Genomic DNA, 25,743 nt, shown 5'->3' with positions numbered 1-25,743 from the left:
ACTAATCCTATATACTAGGGCAGGGGCGTCCAACTTTCGTCCCGCGGGCCAAATGCGGCCCGCGAGACCTCGAGGTGCGGCCCGCGTAAGATCGGCAGCCAGGGCAACCGATCTTACGCGGGCCACACCTCGAGCCCTGCTACAACAAGAGCCCTGCTACTTACCTGTGGGAGGGTCTTTTGTACTGCATAGAGGAAGCGGAACCCAGCAGAGTTCACGTGACATCACTTGACTCTGCTCCAGTCCTGCTTCCTGCTTCCTTCCTGGTGCAGTACCAGAGAATGCAGAGGGAGGCCGCACCCCCTGCTGAAGTCTGTGAGCGGCATCGAAGAGCTGCAGTGCAGGTAAGGGGGTGGGGAGGGTGTTTAAATCAGTATGCGTGATTGAGGGAATTAATCTGTGAATGAATGAGTATATGAATGAATGAGTGTGTGTGTGTGTGATAGCATGGATGTGTAAGTGCTGGAACCTAGGCATGATGGGACTGTGATTGTTGTTAGCAATCACACTCCTATCATGCCAAGTCAGCCAGTACATGCTGAAACCTAGCTAGCTTCCCCCCTTGTGTAGTGATGCTGCCAGCAGTATGTGATCTGCACAGCACTTACAGCCACCCTGTACCAGCATGTACTGGCTGACTCGGCATGATAGGAGTGTGATTGCTAACAGCAATCACAGTCCCATCATGCCTAGGTTCCAGCATTTACTGTTTGGATGTATAAGTGCTGAAACCTAAGCATGATGGGACTGTGATTGCTGTTAGCAATCACACTCCTATCATGCCAAGTCAGCCAGTACATGCTGAAACCTAGCTAGCTGCCCCCCTTGTGTATTGATGCTGCCAGCAATATGGGGTCTGCACATCACTTACAGCCACCCTGTACCAGCATGTACTGGCTGACTTGGCATGATAGGAGTGTGATTGCTAACAGCAATCACAGCAAGCACAGTCCTATCATGCCTAGGTAACAGCATTAATTGGTTCCCTGGGTATGATAGGAGTGTGATTGCTGTTAGCAATCACACTCCTATCATGCCAAGTCATATTGTTAATTTTTTTTTGTCCAATTGTGGTGTGTTACCTACTTTTATTAAAAATGTGAGTTTTTATTATTATTTTTAAAGGTGGGGGATCATTTTCGGTTTTGGGTAAGTGAACCGTGAATGTTTTGGTCCAGAATTTTCATTTTGGTGCATCCCTAGAATAAATAGAACTATTTCATTTTTAATTATCCTGAATTTGTAGTCACAACACTTTCTAGGCCCAGAAATCAGTGAGAGGAAAAGTAAAGGTTTTGTGTCATTTACTTTATTTTAATCTGCATATTTTATTAAAGGCCATATTTTCTCACAGTGAAAAATGAGTGCGGCCCTCGCACGTATACAATTCTGGTGAAATGGCGCACTGCAGAAAAAACTTGGACACCCCTGTACTAGGGCCATCCCAGTTCTTTCTGCAGTGGGCCATTTCATCAGAAATGTATGTGTATGTGGGCCACATTCATTTTTCATTGAGAGAAAATATGGCCCAATCTGACCTAAATTTACAACAATATGCAGTATTACTAATATGCACAGTGTATAGTAAAACTGTAAAATAAAAAAAAAAGTAATCACTTTTAATTGAAGTTTAGGTCACTTACATTAATCATAAGATGTCATTAATAATTGATTTGGGTTTTGTATTCATAATGAATCAAAATCACTTGATGCCCCCCATAAGTGACAACTATCACAGATATAGGGGCCATCCAAGGTAAAGAAAAAAAACTATTTATTATTTTAATATCTGATGATTATCAGATCACTCCTGTTGGTCAGGAGCAGTCTGGTCATCATCCCACTCAGTTTAAACTGCTGCAGAGTCTAAATGACAATTGACCTGGAAGCACTGTTGACACTCAGGCCATTGCATCTGAAGACATTTTTTTTATTCTTTCAATGCTGGTACAGTCTCTGCCACTGAGCCCCGGCAAGTAGTATTGCCCACAGAAGCGGCTGCTACATTTTAACAGATCCAGCGTCAACGTGACTCTAGTGTAGCTGTGTCCCGCTTCCTCCCTACAGTGTCAGTCCTGTCTGGCACTGAAGAAGTTATTCACTGGAGTCTCTGAAGGAGGAGGCACTCGCACAGGGTACAGGGTGTCCCATCACACAGGGTTTTCACATAAAACCAACCCTTTTTCTCCAGAGGTTAAGGCTCAGGGTCCCCTGTGGACACAGGACTAACTGCCTGCTATAGCACTCAAGGATTGGAGATTCAATTCACTAACATACAAAATCATGTTATCTAATACATGTACTATCGATGATAACAACTCTATCTCCATTGTGAATGATGGCCCAATATACCGTATTTGCTCGATTATAAGACGAGGTTTTTTCAGAGCAAATGCTCTGAAAAATACCCCTCGTCTTATAATCGGGGTCGTCTTCTAATCAGATCTCAAATAGAGGTCTGATTATGAGACTAAGATCCAGATCCCCCGCACCGCTGCAGGGGACCTGGATCCTCGTGTCGTCGCCCCCCCCACACACACACACTTACCGGTGCTTCCGGAGGTGAAGTTGGCAGCGGGGGGTGCGGGGAACTCTCATCTCTGACAGCCGGGGAAGGTATTTGCGACGGACGCATACAAACCCCCGCTGCCAACTCCACCTCCTTCCGGCTGCCGCGGAATGAGACGTCAACCCGCTGCACCGGCAATACAGCAGGAAATTGGAAGCACCGGTAAGTAAGTGTGTGTGTGTGTGTGTGTGTGGCATTTTTATGGAATGCCTTATACCCCTATATGCCCTTTCTGGCACTTAGGGGGTTAAAAGTCATATTATGGGGCAGAGTGGCATATAGGGAGGTATAAGGCATTTCAGGAGGCAGAGTGGCGTTAAGGGGGCATTTAATAGAGCACTCTGCCTCCTGAAATGCCTTATACCTCCCTATATGCCATTCTGCCCCATAATATGCCTTTTAACCCCCTAAATGCCAGAGTGGCATATAGGGGTATAAGGCATTTCTGGAGGCAGAGTGCTCTATATAATGCCTTTTAACTCCCTTAATGCCACTCTGCCTCCTGGAATGCCTTATACCTCCCTATATGCCACTCTGCCCCATAATATGCATTTTAACCCCCTAAATGCCAGAATGGGATATAGGGGTATAAGGCATTTCTGGAGGCAGAGTGGCACATAGGGGGTCAAAAGGCATACCATGGGGCACAGTGGCATATAGAGGGTTAAAAGGCATATCATGGGCCACAGTGCCATATTGGTGTGCCAAGCCTGGGGGCAGATGTGCGTAACTGGGGGACAGGTTGGAAAATACAAGAAATAAAAACAAAAAAAAATATTTTTCTCAATCATAGCTTTTATTAAAAAAAATAGTTTACATGAATTAACATTTACTGGGAAAACTTTTTTCCTTTAGGGTCGTCTTATATTCAGGCTTTTTCTTTTTTTCCTAAGTTAATATTCAGATTTTGGGGGGTCGTCTTATAATCAGGGTCGTCTTATAATCGAGCAAATACGGTAGTCCTCTAAGGATTACTATACATTTGTGAGATCTCGTCCTCTAAATTGATCCACCCATCTATCGATCTACTATTGGTTTGCTAGATGGTAAGTTGGGTTAGGCCCAGAAGAATACCACAAATAAATACCAGTGAGTGTCAAATTGATAACATAAGCAAACATGTTCAAATATATATATATGTATATATATATAAATGTATATATATATATATATATATACACATACACACACTGGCCACTTTATGAGGTACACCTTGCTAGTACCAGGTTGGTACCCCATTTTGCCTTCATTCTTCGTGGCATACTTTCTACAAGTTGCTGGAAACATTCTACAGAGATTTTGGTCCATATGGACATGATGGCATCAAGCAGTTGCTGCAGATTTGACGGATGCACATCCATGATGCAAATCTCCCATTCTACCACATCCCAAAAGTGCGATCTGGTGACTGTGTAGGCCATTGGAGTACAGTTGATGTTGATGTCAAAGGTCAGAGGACAATGGGCAGACTGGTTCGAGATGCCAGAAAGGCAACAGTAACTCAAATAACCACTGGTTGCAACCACGGAATGCAGAATACCATATCTGAATGCACAACACGTTCAACGGTCTTCTGCTGATGTAGCCCAACAGGTGCCACTCCTGTCAGCTAAGAACAGAAAACTGAGGCTACAATATACACAGGCTCACCAAAACTGGAAAATGGAAGACTGGAAGAATGTTGTCTGGTCTGATGAGTTGGATTCCAGCTGCAACATTCAGATGGCAGGGTCCCTTTATAACCACAGTGTGTGAGTTTTGTGACATGGTCCATTATCCTGCTACAAGTAGCCATCAGAAGATGGGTATATTCTGACGGCTACTTGTAGCAGGATAATGGACCATGTCACAAAACTCACATTATCTCTGGTTTTTTGAACATGACAAAGAGTTCACTGTACTCCAATGGCCTCCACAGTCACCAGACCTCAATCCAATAAAGCACTTTTGGAATGTGGTGGAATGGGAGATTTGCATCATGGATGTGCAGCTGAAAAATCTGCAGCAACTGTGTAATGCTATCATGTCCATAAGGACCAAAAATGTAAGAGGCAGGCAAAAGATAAAAAGAAAAAGGGGGCAAAGAAGATTGAGAAAAGGCAGAAAAAGATGCTAGCCAGTGAGGTGCAAAAAGGGCATTTGGCAAAAGAAATTGCCAAACAAATAAAGAATACAACAGAAGGAGAAAGGGATCACAATATGACAACCATAGAAGGGTCACTTCCTATATAATTTCTCTAGGACCCGAAGCGAATTCATTTGGCCTTGCCTTTAGGCTAGATTTTCACAACTGCTGGTCAGCAATATGTAGTGTGTGGATGATTGATGTGTATACCATCATTTGTGACCTATAACCTCCTTCAGTCTTCTCCGATGATTACGCAGACAGTAAGCCAAAACGAGGAGGGCTACGTGATGACATCACCGTTTTACCGTCACTGACGTTGGTGAATACAATGCGCATGCGCATGACACGAGAAAGAGGACCTGACCGGTTGGAAACGTTTTTGAAACCGGTGCAGTCTACCCGCCTGCCTGAAACGGACAAGTAAGATGAGGGTTGTTTTAGTAGCGCGACGTACTTACCGCTTTATTATGCGATTTAGGGAGTGTCCACCTCCGTACATACCGTACGGAGGTGGACACTCAGCCACTTTTACTGTCAGTGGTAGCCTGAAATATCTGTTGTGGACTTGTGTTGTGATGTACGTATACATGTTGGCAATTAACTCTTTACTTATAGATGTGTATTTATTCTTTAAAAGAGCCATTAGTGTAAATAATCATATAATAGAACAGTGTAAATCTCGATGCGTTAAATTGCAAATAAAACACGTTAGCATTTGCGCAAACTAACACAATTATCTCCTTTTGGAGTATTTTCGCAAAACGGATGGCGAGGCCCTCTGTGTTGTTCACAATGCCTGCTATCTGCAGGCAGATTTGGTTTCTTTTACGTGTTTGTCATTTTCAAATGCTTGATCTGTTATTTCACGTTAAAGGAGCACTTTTTTTTTATTCATGATATTTTTTTTGTAAATGTCGACTTGGGACAATAGCGATTATGCATTCTCTTGAAAAGTGATATTAACACCAAAGCATCCAAGGTAAATGTCATTCAAGCAGGGGCTTTTCCTTGGTTGATCAAACCACTTTTCAAGTGACAGTTATACTTACATCCCAATATCTGTATCTCCTAATCATCTTAGGCTTCAACTGTATGTGGCATTTCTTTGTTGAACTTCAGTTATTTCCTGTGCAATTGGTTTAGCGTTATGGGGTATGTAGAAAACAAGTTATCCTTTGGATGCTTTTCCAATTACCCTGCTGGATTAAGTAGTTTTATGAACAAATTTATTGTCAGAAGTATGCTTAGTACTGCTAAAACCCCCAAACTTTTGACAGAAAAAGTACACAAATTATTATTGGGTCGGCTTGGGAATTCTGATTGTGGAGGTTTTAACATTTTCAGAATTTTGCTTATTATTTAACATGAATCGTGCTCAGAAAAGCAACAAAACCCTGTGTAAAAATCGCTCTTTTAAGACTTTAGTTGCGGTGTTTAGCTGTAATTTTAACTCGTTTAACCCCCTTCAGTGTCCTACGGACGTACCGGTATCTCCATAAAACACATCCCAAGAAACCCCTATGGACGTACCGGTACTCCTGCCCTTCTTGCAGCGGCAGGGTCACATCCCTGCCGCTACATGGGAGAGTTTGACAGCCTGGACTTTTTAACAATAAAAAAAAAATCACTAAAATAATACAATAAAGTGAGCTCTTACCATACTGCACTGATATCAGTGCAATTTAAAAATAAAATACAAAAAATTATAAAAAAAGAAAAAACCCTTACTTCTCATTTCCCTAACACAACATCTAAAAGGTATAACCCTCCTGCCCCTGTTCACAACCCCCAAACCCATTAAACCATAAGCATAGAAATTCTACGAATAATGTACACTTTATAGCATGTTCCCTATAAGTGCTGGGAAAGTCTATATAAATGAGGTATTTCTGAAATCAGGACACCTGAATTGAAAAACTTGGAGGGGATATTCCATCACCTTACCTAATTTTGTGAGGATTCAGAGGGGAAATATATAAAAAATTAGTTTTTTTTTTCTAATTTTCGCTAGTTTTTACTAAACTTCTCTTCCTAAATTTTTAGTTAATTATCTATCTCTCCTTGAAAAAAAACAATATAGTTTACATGGGTACTAAGCAGAATAATTGCTGAACCGACATTTTGGGATTTTGATACTAACGTGTCGCTAAAGGACCGGAGCCGTTTTTGTGTTTTTGCCATGTCTTTCTTCAACTGTAATTTCTCTCTTATCAATTGGTGCACCCACACAAATCATATATTGTTTTTTTCAGCACAAGTAGGGCTTTCATTTGAAACCATATTAAGCTGGGTAGTACATTGTTTTGTTTGAAATAAACTGGAAAAAGTGGGGGGAAAAATGAAAAAAAATGCATTTTTTTAAAGTTTTGTATATATACAAATTGTACACACATTGAACCAATGGGAAAAAATTATCCCAGATATATTCATTAAGTTGTCCTGATTTGGAAACCACCCAACATGGCCAGGATTTTTATCTATTTTGACCAGTATAGGGAAAATATTGCAAGGCATGCATCATGTTTTTAAAATGTAATTTTTTTCAAATTTGGCATGGTAGTCTAATAACTGCAATAGTTGTCACAGATACTGATTATCCCCCCAAAATTATATGTTTATGAACAGTAGATAAGTCAAGGTGTACAACTAGGGTCATTTTGACACTTTTCAAACAGGGATTTTATCGCCAATTGCTGGCAAATTTTGAGGTATTTTTATATTTTTTTTTTGCATATGTTGCAATGTTGCTTTAGATTTTATATTATATTTTGTATAGAATATGTGCAACTGCACAAGAAAACACCAAATTGTGTTCACCAACATCCCCCGGTTCCAACAAGGCCTCACATGCGTGGTTCATGCATTTTTTGAGGAAGCTATGAGGGCAAAACTGGAACATGCGCATTTTACTTTTTAAATTTGGAATTTTCAGAAATTGGTTTCCTGGGCCCATATCCCATTTGGGACATTTTGGAAGCCCCCCACTGTAAATTACCCCATAAAAGTATATATTTATGAACAGTAGACGAGTCAAGGTGTTCAACTAGGGTAGTTTTGACAGTTTTCAGCCAGCCATTTCTTCACTGATGTCTGCCAAACTTCACAGGGAAATTATTGTATTGCGTTTTTAACGCATAAATTTCAATGTTGCAATTTATTTCTTGCACAGCATATGTGTAACACTGGAAGAAAACACCACATTTTGTTCACCAACATCCCCCGGTTCCAACAAGGCCTCACATGCATGGTTCATGCAGTTTTTGAGGAAGCTATGAGGGCAAAACTGGAACATGTGCATTTACATTTTTTTTAAATATTTTTTTTTTATCAGATTACTTGTAAGTGACAGGTTTAGGCCGCTGACATCAATCAGGGAGACCGATCAATAATCAGCGACTTAAAATGTCACGGACAAGTGATCAGGTAATAATTATGATTTTTTTCATTTATTAATAATTTGTGTTTTTTCATAATTACCCTAGATGACCCCTCTCTCTTTGTAGAGCAGGGTCATCCGTGGGCTGCCATAATGATCCGATCACTCCTATTGGCCAGGAGCGATCTGATCAGCCCAGCCCAGCATTTGACCTGGAAGCACCCTGGACTTTCAGGTCAGTGCTGTTGTTTTTTTTTATTATTATTATTATTTTATTATTTTTTAATTTTTTTTTTATTTTTTACATTTTTTTTTAACGCTGTCAATGCTGATGCTCCATTGAAGCACAGCATTGACTGGTATTTAGTCCCCACAAGCTTGTGGGGACTAATATTAACCCCTGCAATGCTGCGATGGGGGTCATACACAATCGCAGCATTGAAGGGGTTAATTGAGGAAGAGGGGGGTAGAGGTTAACTGAGGAAGGGGGAGGGGGCTGGTCTCCACACTCATGTGGAGACCAAATAACCCTGTCTCCCTGTCCGCGGCATTGAAGGGGTTAACGCTGCACTGAGGCTCTCATGGAGCGATCAGGCAGCAGGGGGGTGTTGGGTCAGGTCCCCACACTTGTGTGGGGACCCATTCAACACACCACCCCCTTCCCTGAAGCTGCCTGTGGCAGCTGAAACCCCGATTGCAGATTTTTCTGCAATCGTGGTTTCTGCCTAGAGAATCACTCCGTGGGAGTGATCGTAGGCTTGGGAGCGGGCTCTGAGCGGCTCTGCTGTTCTGCCCAGACTCCTGGGCAGACAGCAGCAGCGCCCCCCACGATCGCCACGATTGTGGCGATGTGGGGGCGGTTTTTGGAGGAGACGTACCGGTCTACCGGTGACTGTTAACCAGGAAGTACCAGGTACGTCCCGGTCCTGAAGGGGTTAATGTATCCACGCAAACTGTTTTGGTTTTTTCCCCCAGTACAAAAAGGGTTTTCCTTAGATACCATTATTATGGTCATATCATCTAATTTATGGAAAAAATGAAATTGGGTGAAAAATTGAGAAACAAAACAGTATTTTAGGAATTCTATTTGGAAAATATTTTAGTCATGTACCAAAGATTAAGTAATCCTAAATAGATTCTATTATTTGTCCTGAGTTGAAATACCCAATGTTTTTGTGCATAGGGTTTCTGGTATTTTAACTCATTTTGATACCAGGATTTTTTGGGAACTGGGGGGTTTAATTGACACTGACATCACTAGAAAATAATTTCTAAATGTTATCACACTTTAATTTAAAAGAAAATATATTTTTTTTTATATTGTGAGTAAGATGGACTCTATTGAGTTGCATGGCTAAATGCAGTACCTGTACCCAGAGTTCCCAGGAGAGTATGGACAAACCTTTCTGATAATTTTTTTAAATTTATTTTTATTATTTTCTGTATAAAAAACAATACAATGTACAGCAATTCATCTGATTTGAATAAACAAAAAACACAATACTGAGGATGTGTACTTGTTGCAAAACAATAAAAGAAAAAAAACCCAGGCATTTGATGTTCCTTGTGCTTTCTCAATAATGTAGGCCCAACATTTAGATGTTTTCCCTAGTCTATCAGACTGAAGGGAGAGGTAATGCTCCATCTTACGTTGATATGGGAATTGTTCTTTTATCTGTGGCCAGCTGTGGATTACTAATGTTTTTCAGCTTCTTGCCATAAGAAGTTTAGTGACTATTGTAAAATGAGCAATCGCTGCTCTATCTAGAGATGTGATTTTGGGCCTCTCTAGGTGTAGTAATATATATTTAGGTGGGATACTGATACCAAAAATGTTATGGATTTGTTGTGTAATGTCTAGCCGTATTTTTTTTTATTTGGGGGCAAGACCACCAGATATGCAGGTAATCCGTATGGGAGGGCTGACATCTCCAGCAATTAGAGTTGATAAGGTTATACATCTTAGATAATTTAGTTGGAGCAAGGTGCCACCTATAAATTAGTTTGTATTGCATTTCAATGTAATCCAGGCAATGGATATTCTTATTAAGATGTTTTATCACTTTATAATGATTTTATAGTAATCTACATTCAATTCAATTTCCCAGGCCTTGATGTTGATATGGAAATTATTAATGACTTTGAAAGAAAATGTTGAATCCTAAGACATGAAAACAACTCTAAACACAATTATGGAATTCTCTAACCAACTCCTCAGAGGATTTCATTTTATTATGACACCGGGGAGGGGAAATGGCTAATTGGGCCCAATTTAGACATTTCCACTTAGGGGTGTACTCACTTTTGTTGCCAAGGTTTAGACATTAATGGCTGTGTGTTGAGTTATTTTTAAGGGAACAGCAAACTTATACTGTTATACAGGCTGGGTTTTACACTGATCCAATAACTGAAAGAAGTTGATTTAATTCATACAAAAGAGACTCCAATTTGCACTTAAAAAGTACCGTATTTGCCCAGACATAGGCCACACTCCCCCCCCCCACTTTGTCTTTAAAGTGGGGGTGCGGCCTATATTCGAGGTTTAGCGCAGGAATGCGCAATTCAAATCGCCCAGGACATGCAGTGCCGGGCAGGCAGCAGGGTTAGGATGCAGATCTCCCACAGCGGTGCAGAGGACCTGCATCCTATTCTCCGATACGCTGAGACAGTCTCCCCTGCCGGCACGTCCCACGGGGGTAGTACCGGCACGGGAGATTGTCTAAGCGCGTTGCGCAGACGTTCAGCGGCTGCGGCGATGCGCGCATAAACAACCTCCGCTGCTGGCACGTCTGCTTGATGTGCTTTAACAACATATTGTTAAAGCACATCGTGCAGCGGAGGTTGTTTACGCTCGCATACCTCTGCCCCCAAGACTTACCAGAGCAGACTCCCGGGTGTCTTGCGGGGCCGGCGGGGGACATCTACGCAATACACGTATACAACTTCCGGTACACGTATTACGTAGATGTCCCCCGCAAGACACCCGGGTGTCTTCTCTGGTAAATCGGTCGGGGGGGGGTGTTGCAGAGTGGCAGCATACTTCTATCTCGGCGGGGGGAGGACAGAGTGGCAGCATATCTCGGGGGGGCAGAGTGGTAGCATATCTCGGGGGGGCAGAGTGGCAGCATATCTCGAGGGGGGGACAGAGTGGCAGCATATCTCGAGGGGGGGCAGAATGGCAGCATATATCGAGGGGGGGCAGAGTGGCAGCATATATCGAGGGGGGACAGAGTGGCAGCATATCTCGAGGGGGGGACAGAGTGGCAGCATATCTCGGGGGCAGAGGGGCAGCATATCTCGGGGGCAGAGGGGCAGCATATCTATTACAAAGCTTTTTCTTTAAAAAAGCACCTAACTTTTAGGGTGCGGCCTATATTCGGGTGTAGAGCTGAAACAACGAATCGATAAAATCGATAATAATCGATAACGGAAATCATCGATAACGATTTCCGTTATCGATTAATCGAGTGATCAATTCGTTGTTGGAGCACTCGGCTCCTTTTACTTACCTCCGCGAGCGTTCCCCGCTTCTGCTACACGCTCTGCAGTCTCCGCCTTCTAGCTACGTGACGGATGTGACGCGTTCCGGAGGTAAGTATTCTTCATGTCTATGTGCACGGATCGCACAGAGCCACTCGCACAGAGCGGTTCGCTCTGTGCGAGTGGCTCCACTCGCACAGAGCGGTTCGCTCTGTGCGAGTGGCTCCACTCGCACAGAGCGGTTCGCTCTGTGCGAGTGGCTCCACTCGCACAGAGCGGTTCGCTCTGTGCGAGTGGCTCCACTCGCACAGAGCGGTTCGCTCTGTGCGAGTGGCTCCACTCGCACAGAGCGGTTCGCTCTGTGCGAGTGGCTCCACTCGCACAGAGCGGTTCGCTCTGTGCGAGTGGCTCCACTCGCACAGAGCGGTTCGCTCTGTGCGAGTGGCTCCACTCGCACAGAGCGGTTCGCTCTGTGCGAGTGGCTCCATTCGCACAGAGCGGTTCGCTCTGTGCGAGTGGCTCCATTCGCACAGAGCGGTTCGCTCTGTGCGAGTGGCTCCATTCGCACAGAGCGGTTCGCTCTGTGCGAGTGGCTCCATTCGCACAGAGCGGTTCGTGAGTGTGGGTGCAGGGCAGAGTGGGGGTGGGGGTGCAGGGCAGAGTGGGGGTGGGGGTGCAGGGCAGAGTGGGGGTGGGGGGTGCAGGGCAGGAGACTGGGTGCAGGGCAGAGTGGGGGTGGGGATGCAGGGTGTGAGTGTGGGTGCAGAGCAGAGTGGGAGACTGGGTGCAGGGCAGAGTGGGGGTGGGGATGCAGGGCAGGGTGTGAGTGTGGGTGCAGGGCAGAGTGGGTGCAGGGCAGAGTGTGAGTGTGGGGGCAGGGCAGAATGTGGGGGCAGGGCTGGGTGCAGGGCAGAGTTAGAGACTGGGTGCAGGGGCACAGTGCAAAGTGCTGGGTGCAAAGTGCCAGTGCTGGGTGCAAAGTGCCAGGGCTGGGTGCAAAGTGCTGGGTGCAAAGTGCCAGGGCTGGGTGCAAAGTGCTGGTGCAAAGTGCTGAATGCTGGGTGCAAAGTGCTGGATGCAAAGTGCCAGGGCTGGGGCAAAGTGCTGGGTGCAAAGTGCTGGGTGCAAAGTGCCAGGGCTGGGTGCAAAGTGCTGGGTGCAAAGTGCAAAGTGCTGGGGCAAAGTTTCTTGAACAGTAATAGTCCACCTCTTTTCAGAATGTTTGGGGTTATTTTGTTTCATAAATATTGTGTTTGGGTTCTTGTACTTTGAAAATATTGTTTTTTATTACATCATAACAAAATAAGAATGTTAATGTAAATTTTAAGTTGTTTTTTAACATCCAGTTCATTAAATTCTTTTAAATAAACGAAAAATTTGCATATTGTTTTTTTTATCCGATTAATCGATTAATCGAAAAAATAATCGGCCGATTAATCGATTATTAAAATAATCGTTAGTTGCAGCCCTATTCGGGTGCGGCCTATATTCGAGCCAGTACGGTTTTTTCCTTGGTAAAAATTTCATAACATATATATATATATATATAATTAGGGCTGCAACCAACGATTATTTTCATAATCTATTAGTTGGCCGATTTATTTCTTCGATTAATCGGATAAAAAAATGAATGTACGCTTTTCATTTATTTAAAATAATTTAATAAACAAATAAATAAAAAAAACTGATAAAATGCATTTCTTGTCTTTATTTCCCAACCAGCCCCCCCCAATTTATGCACATTTGCCACGCTGCCTCCCAGACATGCCACGCTGCCTCCCAGACATGCCACGCTGCCTCCCAGACATGCCACGCTGCCTCCCAGACATGCCACGCTGCCTCCCAGACATGCCACGCTGCCTCCCAGACATGCCCCGCTGGCCTCCCAGACATGCCCCGCTGGCCTCCCCACATATTCCACTCCCCGCTGGCCTCCCCACATATTCCACTCCCCGCTGGCCTCCCCACATATTCCACTCCCCGCTGGCCTCCCCACATATTCCACTCCCCGCTGGCCTCCCCACATATTCCACTCCCCGCTGGCCTCCCCACATATTCCACTCCCCGCTGGCCTCCCCACATATTCCACTCCCCGCTGGCCTCCCCACATATTCCACTCCCCGCTGGCCTCCCCACATATTCCACTCCCCGCTGGCCTCCCCACATATTCCACTCCCCGCTGGCCTCCCCACATATTCCACTCCCCGCTGGCCTCCCCACATATTCCACTCCCCGCTGGCCTCCCCACATATTCCACTCCCCGCTGGCCTCCCCACATATTCCACTCCCCGCTGGCCTCCCCACATATGCCTTATATACCGTATATGCCTTATAGCCCCAGATATGTCACTCCATCCTCCCCAGATATGCCTTATACCCCCCAGATATCTCATAGTCCCCTCAATCACAGACCTGTTCACAGCACACTGACACCATACTTTTATAAATAAGTACTGGGTTAATCTTCACTGCCCCCAGGATTTAGATTCCCCTTAGTCTGCCCCCCTTTACCTCTAACTGCGCCTTAAGTTAACTTTATTAAATTAACCCTCAGTCCTCATCATTAAATTAACACTAAACACCCTATTAACCATAACTACCCCTAAATTAACTCTAAATACCCCATCAAACACAACTACCCTAAATTAACCCTAAACGCCCCATTAACCACAACTGCCTCAAATTAACCCCAAACACCCCATTAACCACAGCTGCTCCTACATTAACCCTAAACACCCCATTAACCATAACTGCCCCTTAATTAACCCCCACCTCCCCTAACTTTCAGCAGCCCAAATATTAATTTTATAGTTAGTTAGATGAGTATCGCAGCCATGTGGTTCTGGCCTTCTGGAGAAGGAAGGGGGCGGGGTCAGTTGTCACAGTGATTACAGGGAGGGACTGGTAAGTAGGAGCTGCTGCTGTGAGTCAGACTAAACGGATTATATAACGAGGGGTATTTTTCAGAGCGTTTGCTCTGAAAAAACCCTCATTTTATAATCGATAAAAATCAATTCAACTAATCGATAATGAAATTCGTTGGCAACGATTTTCATTATCGATTTTATCGATTACTTGTTGCAGCCCTAATATATATATATATATATATATAATTTATTGAAATTGGTTAATGTGCGTTCACGTTGACCATAATGGAAAAACTGTTTTGTTTGTTTGTTTTTTTCCATAAATATGCACGTGGTAAAAAAAAGTTTAATAATAACTATCATTTCTTCCACATGAGAACTCACCTAGCCATGATCCTCTGTGAGAACTAGCTTCACAATTTGCAATTTGGAAGCCTCTGCTTAAATATTTATGCTGCAAATGTTGGCAAGTGTGTGTGCGCAAAACTCATATTGTTGCATAAGTAGTAGATGCATTTTTTTGACAATCCTCTGGCTTTATGTACAGCTCTTTTCATGTCCCCTCAGACTAGTACCACCCCCTGGTATCTGAAGGCCAGCTAGGAAAGGTACCCCTTGACTCCTGGATAACACTGCAGGCAAATCACACTGGGAAAACAACGTCTAAAGAATGTCCATGCAAAACTATGCTAGTTTCCCAGCTGCTCCTCGAGTTACAAAACCCTTTTAGCATGAGTTAATAAGTACATTACTGACAATACAAATGTCACCTGCAGAAAACAAATAATCAGTGGGAGTTTCCCTTTAAATAAACTAGTAATTTTGTGTCCATAGACTTGCCTTTTACTAATACCTTTTTAAATTCAGTTAGCAAATAAAATCTAACCTTTATTTTATTAGCCTCTGATTGCGATTTTCTTTTCTTCTACTAGGTTTTGTAAAAATGGTTGGTGCACAGCAACTGGAAATGTCTGAAGTTCAAACGACAGCGGTACAGGTGCAGCCAGCTGCTCAAACTGCCGAAATAAGCGACAATCCGTATGAGTGTCATGAGTGTGGCAAAGTTTTTAAATGGTCATCTAGACTGATACATCACCAAAGGACTCACACAGGGGAACGGCCATATAAATGTTCAGAATGCCCAAAGGCTTTTAAAGGTTCTTCAGCACTGCTCTATCATCAAAGAAGCCATACTGGGGAACGTCCTTATAAATGTGCCGACTGTGGCAAAGCTTTCAAGCGCTCTTCGCTTTTGCAGATCCATCAAAGTGTTCACACAGGTTTGAGGTCCTTCAAATGTAACATTTGTGGAATGACATTTAAGTGGTCTTCTCATTACCAGTACCATGTGAGGCAGCATACTGGTGAAAGGCCATATAAATGCACCATATGTGAAAAAGCATTTAAAAATTCATCTAGTTTAAGAAGACATAGAAATATTCATACAGGTGAGAGACCTTATGTATGCAATGTGTGTGGAAAAGCTTTCACTCAGTCTACAAATTTAAGGCAACATCAGCGCATCCACACAGGGGAGCGCCCTTACAAATGTGATGAATGTGGTAAATCTTTTACTCATTCCTCCAACCTTCTGCTCCACCAACGTACACATAGTGGAAAGTACACACACAAATGTGACTTGTGTGGCAAGATGTTTATTTCTGATGCTTTCTTGCAGTCACATTTGCAGTCTCATACTATTGAGCAAGCATTTGTGCAAGCAGATTCTGAAGTATTCTTGACTGCTACAGCAGCAATGGAAACAGTGGAAATGTTTTTTAAATGTGGTGCATGTGATCTGACTTTCAACAATGAAGATATGCTTATTGGACATCAACAGAATCATGTGGAAGAGCAGACATATTCTTGTTTAACTTGTGATAAAGTATTTAAAAATGCCTCTGCTCTTTCACGCCATCAAAATTGTCACTCCAGTGAAAGGCCATTCAAGTGTTCCATTTGTGAGAAAACATTTGTACAGCTCTCCAACCTGCTTGTTCACCAGAGATCTCATACAGAAGAGCAACAACTAATTCAAACAGAGGCTGAAGTTACATGTCCGCAGACTTCAGAGATAGTTCAGCCTTCTAGCATTACAACTGCTGCAGAGACTGTTGAGCGTCCCTACAAATGTACTGAGTGTGGTAAAGCCTTTAAAGGATCATCTGGGCTACGTTATCATATGAGGGACCATACTGGAGAACGTCCTTACAAATGTTCAGAGTGTGGTAAAGCTTTTAAGCGTTCATCATTGTTATCTATTCACCAGAGAGTCCATACAGGAGTGAGAGCATTCAAGTGTGCAGAGTGTGGACTAACTTTTAAATGGTCTTCCCATTATCAGTATCATCTCCGACTGCATACGGGGGAGAGGCCTTATATTTGTAATGAATGTGGAAAATCATTTAAGAACACATCTTGCCTTCGCCGACACAGACAGTTGCACACTGGTGAGCGCCCTTTTGCATGTGTAATGTGTGGAAAAACGTTTACTCAAACTTCAAATCTACGTCAGCATGAACGGACCCACACAGGAGAAAGGCCCTACAAGTGTGAAAAATGTTACAAGACGTTTACTCATTCTTCCAACTTGCAATTGCACCAGCGCACACACTCTGATGATAGACCATTCACTTGCACTGTTTGCGGTAAAGGTTTTGTTATGTCTTCTTACCTTCAAAGACATATGCGAACTCACGTGTTATCCGCTACAAACAGCTCACAAACTTTACGTGGGTCCCAGGGATTAAAAGCTACAGCCACCACACAGGGAGTGCAAATTATGCCAAGCATGTCATTCCCAGTGAATATTGAAGTAGGGAGCCACCCTAAACCCTTAACATCACAAACATTTCTCTTGGTACAAGTGCTACAACACAATGTTCCAAAATTCATACTGCTACCCAGCACACAGTTAGTGCAGTCTCAACAAAAGATCCCTATAACTTCACATATTTCTAGCGAAGTGATACAGAAACAGAGTAAACCTAAATGTAACAAGTCCAAACCAAAAAAATCATCTACACCTTATAGCTCTTCTAACCAGAATATTCTTATTATGCCTAGCCCAGGAGCGTCTATGTCAAGTGTGCAGCCTCTTCAAAACATTGAAAATAAAACCATCCAGGAATTGCTCAGACCCCAGGGTTTGTCTTTAGGGCATAATGTTATTGTTCTACAAAATGTTATTGAGCAAAGCCCTCAGCAGTTGCCAACGATGCAAACAAACACTGGCACTGTCAATAACAGAATAGCTAGCATTCCAATCCAACCAATACCTATTACAACAGACATGGCCGCAACACATCTTAAAACTTTATCTAACTCTCAGGAAAATTCACGTATTCAAATTGGACCCAAACAACATTCTCAAGATATAGTAAATACGCAAACATTACATAATCACAATTTTTCAAATATACCTCTTCAGACAATGTCTGATGCAGCCAGCGGTTCAAGAATTCAGGTACAAACTGTTCCAGGAGGCCAAGGTAGTCTAAATGAGAGTTCCAACTTAATTGTAGTACAAAATCCTGAAACCGAAGAGCTGTTGAGTACTACAGACAGTGTTGATAATTTTCAGTCCATAAAAGATGTTCAGGATGTTTGCTTTGAAACTTTACAGACCGAAGAAGGTTTGCAGAACGTCCTTATTCTACAAAATGCTCATGGCGAGCAAACACAATTGTGTGTGCAAGAGGTGGAGAATATTCAGAGAATGCAGGATGGGTCTAGTGTACACATTCAATCCATGTCTAATTTACAGGAATCCACTGCTAATATCTCTGGAGGGCAAAATGTATTTATTATACACAGCACTCCAGGAGAGCAGACACTTCAAGTGGTGGATAATTTTCCAGAATCCCAGAATCTACAGGTTGTGGAAACAATAGAAGGTTTGCAGGGAGGGCAAAATGTACGTGTAGTACCAACCAACCCAAACTGTACCAATGTTCAGCTATCGCAGAGCCTGCATTTAAGAACTATGCCAAGTGGTCAAGGGAGCCAAACTATTCAGAATCTGCAGAATTCTGAATTGTGTTCTGAAAACCAGAACACGAAAACATTACAGATGCAAAATAATTCAGAGCAGGAATTGCAGCAAAGCCTTCCTTCTATTCACATATTACAGACTGTTTCTAAAGTACAACTTGTTCACACATTCTAACTTGGCCTCATGACAATTTGTGTATTACTTCATGAATAGATGTGGGTATGACGGTAGTATTGCATTCACAACCTCATTGCTGATTCTGCTGAGTTTGAAAAGGTTGATGATGTTAGGGAACAATTTAAATATTTAACACATTTATACAAAAGCTTCTTTAATGTAAGTGGTACATTAATGTGTATACAAATGTTTTTCATTTTAGACCGAATCTGACAAGGTATAGGTTAAAAAATGAATATGCAAAGATGCATGCTCAAGGAATAACTCATATGTGAAAGAAAGAATTGCATAGAATTATTTACTTTTTTTTTATATGACTATTGAGTAGTTATATGGGGTCTTAAATACTTACCATCTAGGTACTCCTTGAATAATGATGAAACCATTTTTTTGTTATTGGCATTTCATGTTTTTTTTTTTTTTTTAATTTGTCAGTTACACTGTATTCTCGATCTACAATGAGTTGCATATTTTACAGTTGGTGAATTTAAAATTATTTTGTATCCTACAAAGTTGCAGCTTCATATTGGTTTGCGTTAAATCTTTGCATGCATTATTTTCTAACATGCTGAGAAACAGACCTCTTGCACCTTCATACACCCCCTGCTGTTTTACAATATATAATTCAATACAATGCAAACCCTTTTCACCATACCAGCTGTCCCAACTTAAATGTAGCTTCTTATTTCTGCAGTTTTCCCTAATTATGCATCCTCTTTTGCCTTTCTCCTCCTGTCAAAAACCCAGCTTGTTCTAGAAGGCCCTTTTCTACCATTAGAATTCTAGCTGCATTTTATGTGGAACATGTGAACTAAACATTTACTAAAGCAGGACACTTGATAGATATGCCCTGCCATAGTTATAGTATAAATTCCCGTTTAAATGCATACATTTAAAGTCCATGTATGTATTTTTAAAGAAATTACATGGTTTTTAGAAAAGAGGAACAAATACAGAATATAAGAAAATTACCACTGTCTGAAGTAGGATAATATAGCAGCTGTTCACTTTTTTAGTGCTAATCTGAGTCTACAAAATAAATGTATTCCGTATTATGTTGCACCAGAGTAAATGCTGTGTGTTTTGTATTTTTAAACTGGAGCATAATGTAACTAATCTTTCTAATATGGAAAGCTGCATACCATTAGGATGCATAATTGAATCACAGTGAATAAACTAATCACTCCATGCAGGAGTGAAAACAGCCCATGTCCATGCTGGAGTACTGGCAATGAAAACAGCCCATGTCCATGCTGGAGTACTGGCAATTTTTGAGGCAGAGATCATCTGTGTTACTAAAGGAGACTCTGGGCATATAGTACTACACTTCAGCTCTGAGTCAGTAGACCCGTCCTCTGCTGATATAAAGAAACATCCAGGAAGCAGAGGTTCAGTGGGGTCATGTAACTACACACTACTAATGCAGCAGCAGCAGTTAACACTATATTTATTAGATTAAGAATATTAAACTTTTGGCTCGCTTAATATGTTCCTCTACTGGAAAAAAATGGAAGAAGGAAACAAATACTGTACATGAGCAGAATAGCAATCTGAGGTACAGAGCATAGTATAGCTTCATTGCCATGCATCATGCAAGCATGTAACTTTGCAGAGTGATGTGACCTGATGCTTTTGTGCCCACTACTATAATTAAAGAGGCGTGGTTCTTTTAAGGTTAGATAGTCCTTTGTGTATTGCTACTCCAATTGATTTTAATGTCTCGCTCTCATTTACTAGAATGGAAGTGCTATTGACAGATTACCAATTTATATACCTTGTATATACCTTGCTGTTTGATGATTGAGGGGGGGTTGCTCTAGCAAAGTATATATATATATTTTTTATTAGTTGTGATGTATGTAAATTGGCAGCAAAATAAAAACTTTGTTTTGTGTGGTACATACATCTCATGACATTCCGTAGCCTGTTTGCATCCCTTAGGACATACTGGTACATCCTTAAAAGCTGCACATCTTGTACGTCCTGACATTGTTTCAGTGGAGGGATGGGAGTTCACTAGGGCATGGGAGATTATCGCTGGATTCCTGTCAACCGATCGTGTGTAATGGTGCTTGGATCATGGATTGCTTCCCCTGCTGCCTGATCACATGGATTGTGATCAGCAATGCAGGACAACAGTGTGACCAGAACAGACAGGGGAATAGAGGAAGAAACAAAGTCTCAAAAAATTAAAGGAACAATTAAACAAATTTAGAAAAAAAAATATTGGGAGCCAAGTGATATCATTATGGAATCTATGGCATCAAAAATGACGCCCTCAAAGGGATTTTGACCCCTTATCCCAATGATATAAAAAATATGTAATCAGGAGATGTTGCTGAACATGCAGATCATTGTTCAGTTGATATCCATTAATCAGGCGTATTCAATCAAATGTTATGTGGCTCAGAGTTGTTCTTGCAAGAACACATAACAGTTTTAAATTTGTTAAAAAAACGTGTCATCAAATAAGTGGTTAGCAGTGGTAAGTATTTTTACGTTAATGTGTTTTAGAGTGGTCAGCGTGTTTTAAGTGAGTGACCACATAAGTTTCACCACAGAGAGTGTGTTTTAGTTTGCATCGATGTGGATGAAAGTGGCCAGTGAGATAAGGACTAGACAGACTTGTGCTTTCGGATTTGTACAAACTTGTTTTCTATGAAAAGTGCCTGTTTCATGCATGTTCGTACAAATCTCCGAAAAGAAGTGTTATCCCCCACTAAACTGCCGAAAGCGGAGTGCAAGTGCCGACATTTCAGTAAGAGTCGTATGTTGCGCCACCTACAAGCCATTTTGGTGCTCCTTAATGAGGGCAGATGGGAAGGGACTCGGTGTAGGAAGGTACATAGCAATGACTGATGGGTAGAAGTAGCCAACAGAAATGAGAGGTGGTCTCATTGATAGTTGACCCTCTTAAATCTGGATTCTGCTCTCGACATTCTAGTGAGACCACCCTTACTAAAGTTACTAATTACCTACTGGCTGCTAAATCCAATGGCACATACTCTATGCTAAGCCTCCTGGACCTTTCTGCTGCTTGACAGTGTGGAGCACCCTCTTCTCCTTCACTACTCCTGGTTCACATCCTAATTTTCTGATTGAACCTTCAGCATCCCCCTTTCCAGTAACACTTCCCCTCTCTGTATACCCCAAGGCTCAGTTCTAGAACCCTTTCTGTTCTTACTTTACACTACCTCACTTGGCAAACTAATCTCAACATTTGGCTTTCATAATTACCTGTATGCTGACACACAGCTACATTATTCTTGCCTGATCTCTCTCCCTCCCTTTTGTTTCATTTAACTGCCTTGCCTCTGTTTCTAACTGAAACAAAACTAGTCTCTGTAAAACCAAACTTCTTATCTTCCTTTTTTCTAATGCTAACATTCCTTTAACAGTTTCCATCAATGGTTCTCGTTCTCCCTAGATATCCAATTATGTCATGTGCTCTGTTTTCTAATTCTCATGCACACTTGCAAGATTTCTCTAGAGCTATCCTCTGGAGTACCCTTTCCCTAAGCACAGGCTTTCAGAGATCTATACTGATGCACAGTCCTCCGATGGTCCTGCTGGCGACATCAAAGGGGGCGTGGCTAGGCAGAGCAGGAGGCAGAATAAGGTTGACCAACCTAAGATGCAGGGACATCATCTGAGGGGGCGGAGCTTTCGAGAGGCGCTGTGATTCCTGAGATTTATGACCCTTTGCTTGTCTGACTCCTCTTCTGCCTAGCGATTTTGTACCTCTGATATTGATCCCTGGCTTGTAGGACTACCTGTTTTGTGTATCGACCTGGCTATCCTGATTGTGTTAACCCTGGAATTGCTGAGCTTGTCTGTGAATTCTGTTCGACGCTGACTTCTACACCTTGCAATCTCAACTCATATCTACTCTATCTGCTCCACCCGGCCTCCTCACTGTTGGGATCATCTAAGTCCTGGTTGCTGCTCACAAGGGTCTCCTTTGGGAGCGGTTTTCCAAGTGGAAAAACTTCAGCGGCGAGTGCCGTGGTGCCAGCGGTCTTGACCGTGTGTGTGTGTGTTTTTTTAGCTTGGATAACCCCTCTCTCTCCAGTGCAAGAGTAACTTATGCAAGAGGGAGGGATCATCAAGTGGCTGCCATAAAGGTCAGATCACTTCTAGTGGTAAGGAGTGATCTGATTGTCATTAAGCCACTTTTAATTGGCTCTGCAGAGGTTTGAACGGCAGCAGAGCGTTAACTGATGGCAACTGACCTGGAATCACCTTTGATTTACATGTAAGTGCTGGATTTTTTTACTTTGTTACTCTTTCAATGCTGATAGAAAAAGAAAACCTTCTTCTGTGTTCCCGTTACATCTGTGGCTGGAGGTAAGTATGGTGTGTGAATATCGGCAAGAAATCTGACGACACCAGTTCAATGAGTTGAGTAAGCAAGAGCCTCTTTAGTCAAGTGCGCACAGGGGAGAGTCCAGTTCGCAGACTTCTCTCTCTCCCCCTCCTTAATTTTCTAACAATATATAGGCAAAGAAGCGCAAAGTTATTAGCATATTGCCTAGCCATCTGTTGGTATATTTACTTTGATTTGCTGACGCATACGGTTTAAAGAGGTCAAGAAAAAAAATAGCCGCCCCCCCCCCCAGACATGTGAAATCTTTATTTACAGAAGGTCAAGAAAGGGACAACTTGTCTTTTTGTCGTGGCGGACTCTAATTCTTTTGCAACAAGGCACTTAGAGCTAAGAAAACACACGAAAACATACAGTAAGTACACATTCTTCCAAGACACAAACAAGACATAAGTAGACTAAGAAATGAGGTAGACAGGTGATTGTAGTGTTATCTTATCTGCTATCAGCAGAATAAGCAATGAGGTAAAGAGATCATTGTACTGACATCCAGAATCAGCAAAATTCTTCAACTTCCACACTCCCCCCTTTTTATTCTTACGGACTCACTGTAAGAATCAATTTCTTCAGAGTCCAGTGGAGTTATAAGTTGGCCAATTCCATGAGCCTTGCTCCTTCTCGTATTGATCTTCAAACATGTCACTGTACAAAGTCTCTAGGGGAAACTCATCAAGCGGGAAGTCATCATATTTCTTCTCCTGTATCTGTGGCATTGCTCTTGTTGGTCTGAGACATTTTTGAATTAGTGTTTTGCAACAAACAACAATTACGTAGATACATACAAAAGCCACAAGCAACAAAAACATACCAGACATCAGCTTTCCTCCAAGTGAACCGACTAGTCCGCCCAGACCGAAAGAATCCCAAGTAGTCTCCCTAGATCTAAATCTTTCCTGAAGTTCGCTCACCTTTTCTATATCATGTTCTATGGATACACTGTTGTCTTCTATGTAAACACAACATTTATCTTTTAGAAGCGCACAAACCCCTCCCTTTGCAGCTAATATATAATCTAATGCCATTCTATTCTGCAAGGCAAGCATTCTTATTTGTCTTTGTTCATCAGTTTCCTTATCGCAGCAGTAGTATGATTAAGCATATCATCAAGTACATCAGCTAAAGCATTAACTTTATTATATAATAGACCCACACCAACCATAGGGAATAAGGATCCCCAAAATTGTTCTTCCCAAAGTCCTGACTTAAGGTGCATCTTGGATACAGAGGAAACATCCCGATAATTTCTAACTCTACCTGCCGGTAAAGTATTATGCATTGTAACTGCGGGTACTATTCTTCCTAATAAACAACATCCTACCCAACCTGATGGCAATACTCTATAGGCCCATTTTCCACACAACCAATAAATCCCTACTTGCAGATTGTTTCCAAATGTTTGTAATGAGATGTGAGTTTTCTCACTAGATACCATCAGATTAGCAGTATAGGCATAAACTGCAAGAAATTGCACGGCGGCGACCCAATCACTGGTATTTCCGTACTCTACTGATTCCCAGATATTATATCCTGTCATATTTAACAATCTGGATAGGCAACCTACTTCTTTACGGGGAGCACCTCTAGACTCATTCCGCCTCATCCATAGGGTCCCACCCGCTGGTCCTACATCCATTAATGGTATTCTCTCTGAACTAATAGGGGCACTAGTTCTACTTGTGCGGATAGTGTAGCTCCTATTAAAATTTATTTCAAAATCATCTCCTGTAAAAGGTATTCCTATCCAAGGGCTCTGCTGAGTATGCAGAATATATCCACAAACCCAACAAGGCTCCGAGACAATAGAAGCATTATACACCTTTCTCAACATTTCTACAAACGTATTATCTTTTTCCCAAGGAGAAGCGTGCAGATCACGTTTTATTCGTGAATGTATCTTATTCTCTGCTATATTTTTAGTAGGTTCTGATCTGAACACCTGAAAAGGACTGAAAGGAAAAAAGAAAAAATAGCAAATACATTTAGTATGAAACAAGTAACGATAATATACTCAAACATTTTTGCATCTCCTGATGACCTCATTCTTCGTATATCTTCACGAGGGGCTCTTGCTAATCTCGTTTTAGGTTGGTTAACCAGCTGGGATTATTGTGCCCGATGGAATGGTTAATTTAGGAGCGTGGATTGGGTTTTGGCACCAATTTAAGATGAGTGCAATGAATCCACGGTGTAATTTCAGCTACCTTTACAGCTGTTTTAGTGATCAGTAGTACTTGGTATGGACCTTTCCACCTGGGCTGAAGAGTCTTTTTCCGTTGGAAATGCTTTACCAGCACGTAATCACCTGAATGGATGTGATGAATTCGTTTTTCGTCCTCGGTGTTCGTGGGCACAGCAGCAACCTGGGATTTAAATTGCTCAAGAGATTTTATGAGTTTTTTTACAATACATTTCTATTGTGTCATCAGTTAGAGCATGATCATGTCTTAGTAACTCTAGAGTATTAGCAGCTATCATGGGTCGACCCATTATGAGTTCTTGAGGAAAACATTTAATAGCTGAGTGTCGGGCATTTCTTATTGACATTAAGGCTATAGGTAATGCATCTGGCCATTTTAAACCCGTCTCGGCACATATCTTGCTAATCTTATTGTTTAAGGTGCCATTAGCGCGTTCTACTTTTCCTGCGCTTTGTGGATGGTAGGGACAATGTAAATGATACACAATTCCTAGCCTATGTGCTTTCTCTTGCACTATTTCAGCAGTAAAATGAGTTCCTTGATCAGAGTATATATACTGAGGAATTCCAT

General features: G+C 42.1%; 1 protein-coding gene across 1 annotated transcript; it reads left to right on the top strand.

Moving 5' to 3' along the window:
• The first annotated feature begins 15,356 nt into the window (after nucleotides 1-15,356).
• Nucleotides 15,357-19,103, top strand: ZNF628 (zinc finger protein 628). The gene has a single exon (XM_053452165.1). The coding sequence runs from the start codon at nucleotides 15,364-15,366 to the stop codon at nucleotides 18,586-18,588; it is 3,225 nt and encodes a 1,074-aa protein (XP_053308140.1). The 5' UTR covers nucleotides 15,357-15,363; the 3' UTR covers nucleotides 18,589-19,103.
• The last annotated feature ends 6,640 nt before the right edge of the window (nucleotides 19,104-25,743 follow it).

The sequence above is a fragment of the Spea bombifrons genome, chromosome 12 (assembly GCF_027358695.1).
Source record: "Spea bombifrons isolate aSpeBom1 chromosome 12, aSpeBom1.2.pri, whole genome shotgun sequence".
NCBI lineage: Eukaryota > Metazoa > Chordata > Amphibia > Anura > Pelobatidae > Spea > Spea bombifrons.
This window is presented reverse-complemented; position numbering and strand designations above follow the sequence as displayed.

Excerpts from the sequence above, each read along its gene's own strand:
- ZNF628 (XM_053452165.1), top strand. The coding sequence starts at position 15,364 with ATGGTTGGTGCACAGCAACTGGAAATGTCTGAAGTTCAAACGACAGCG.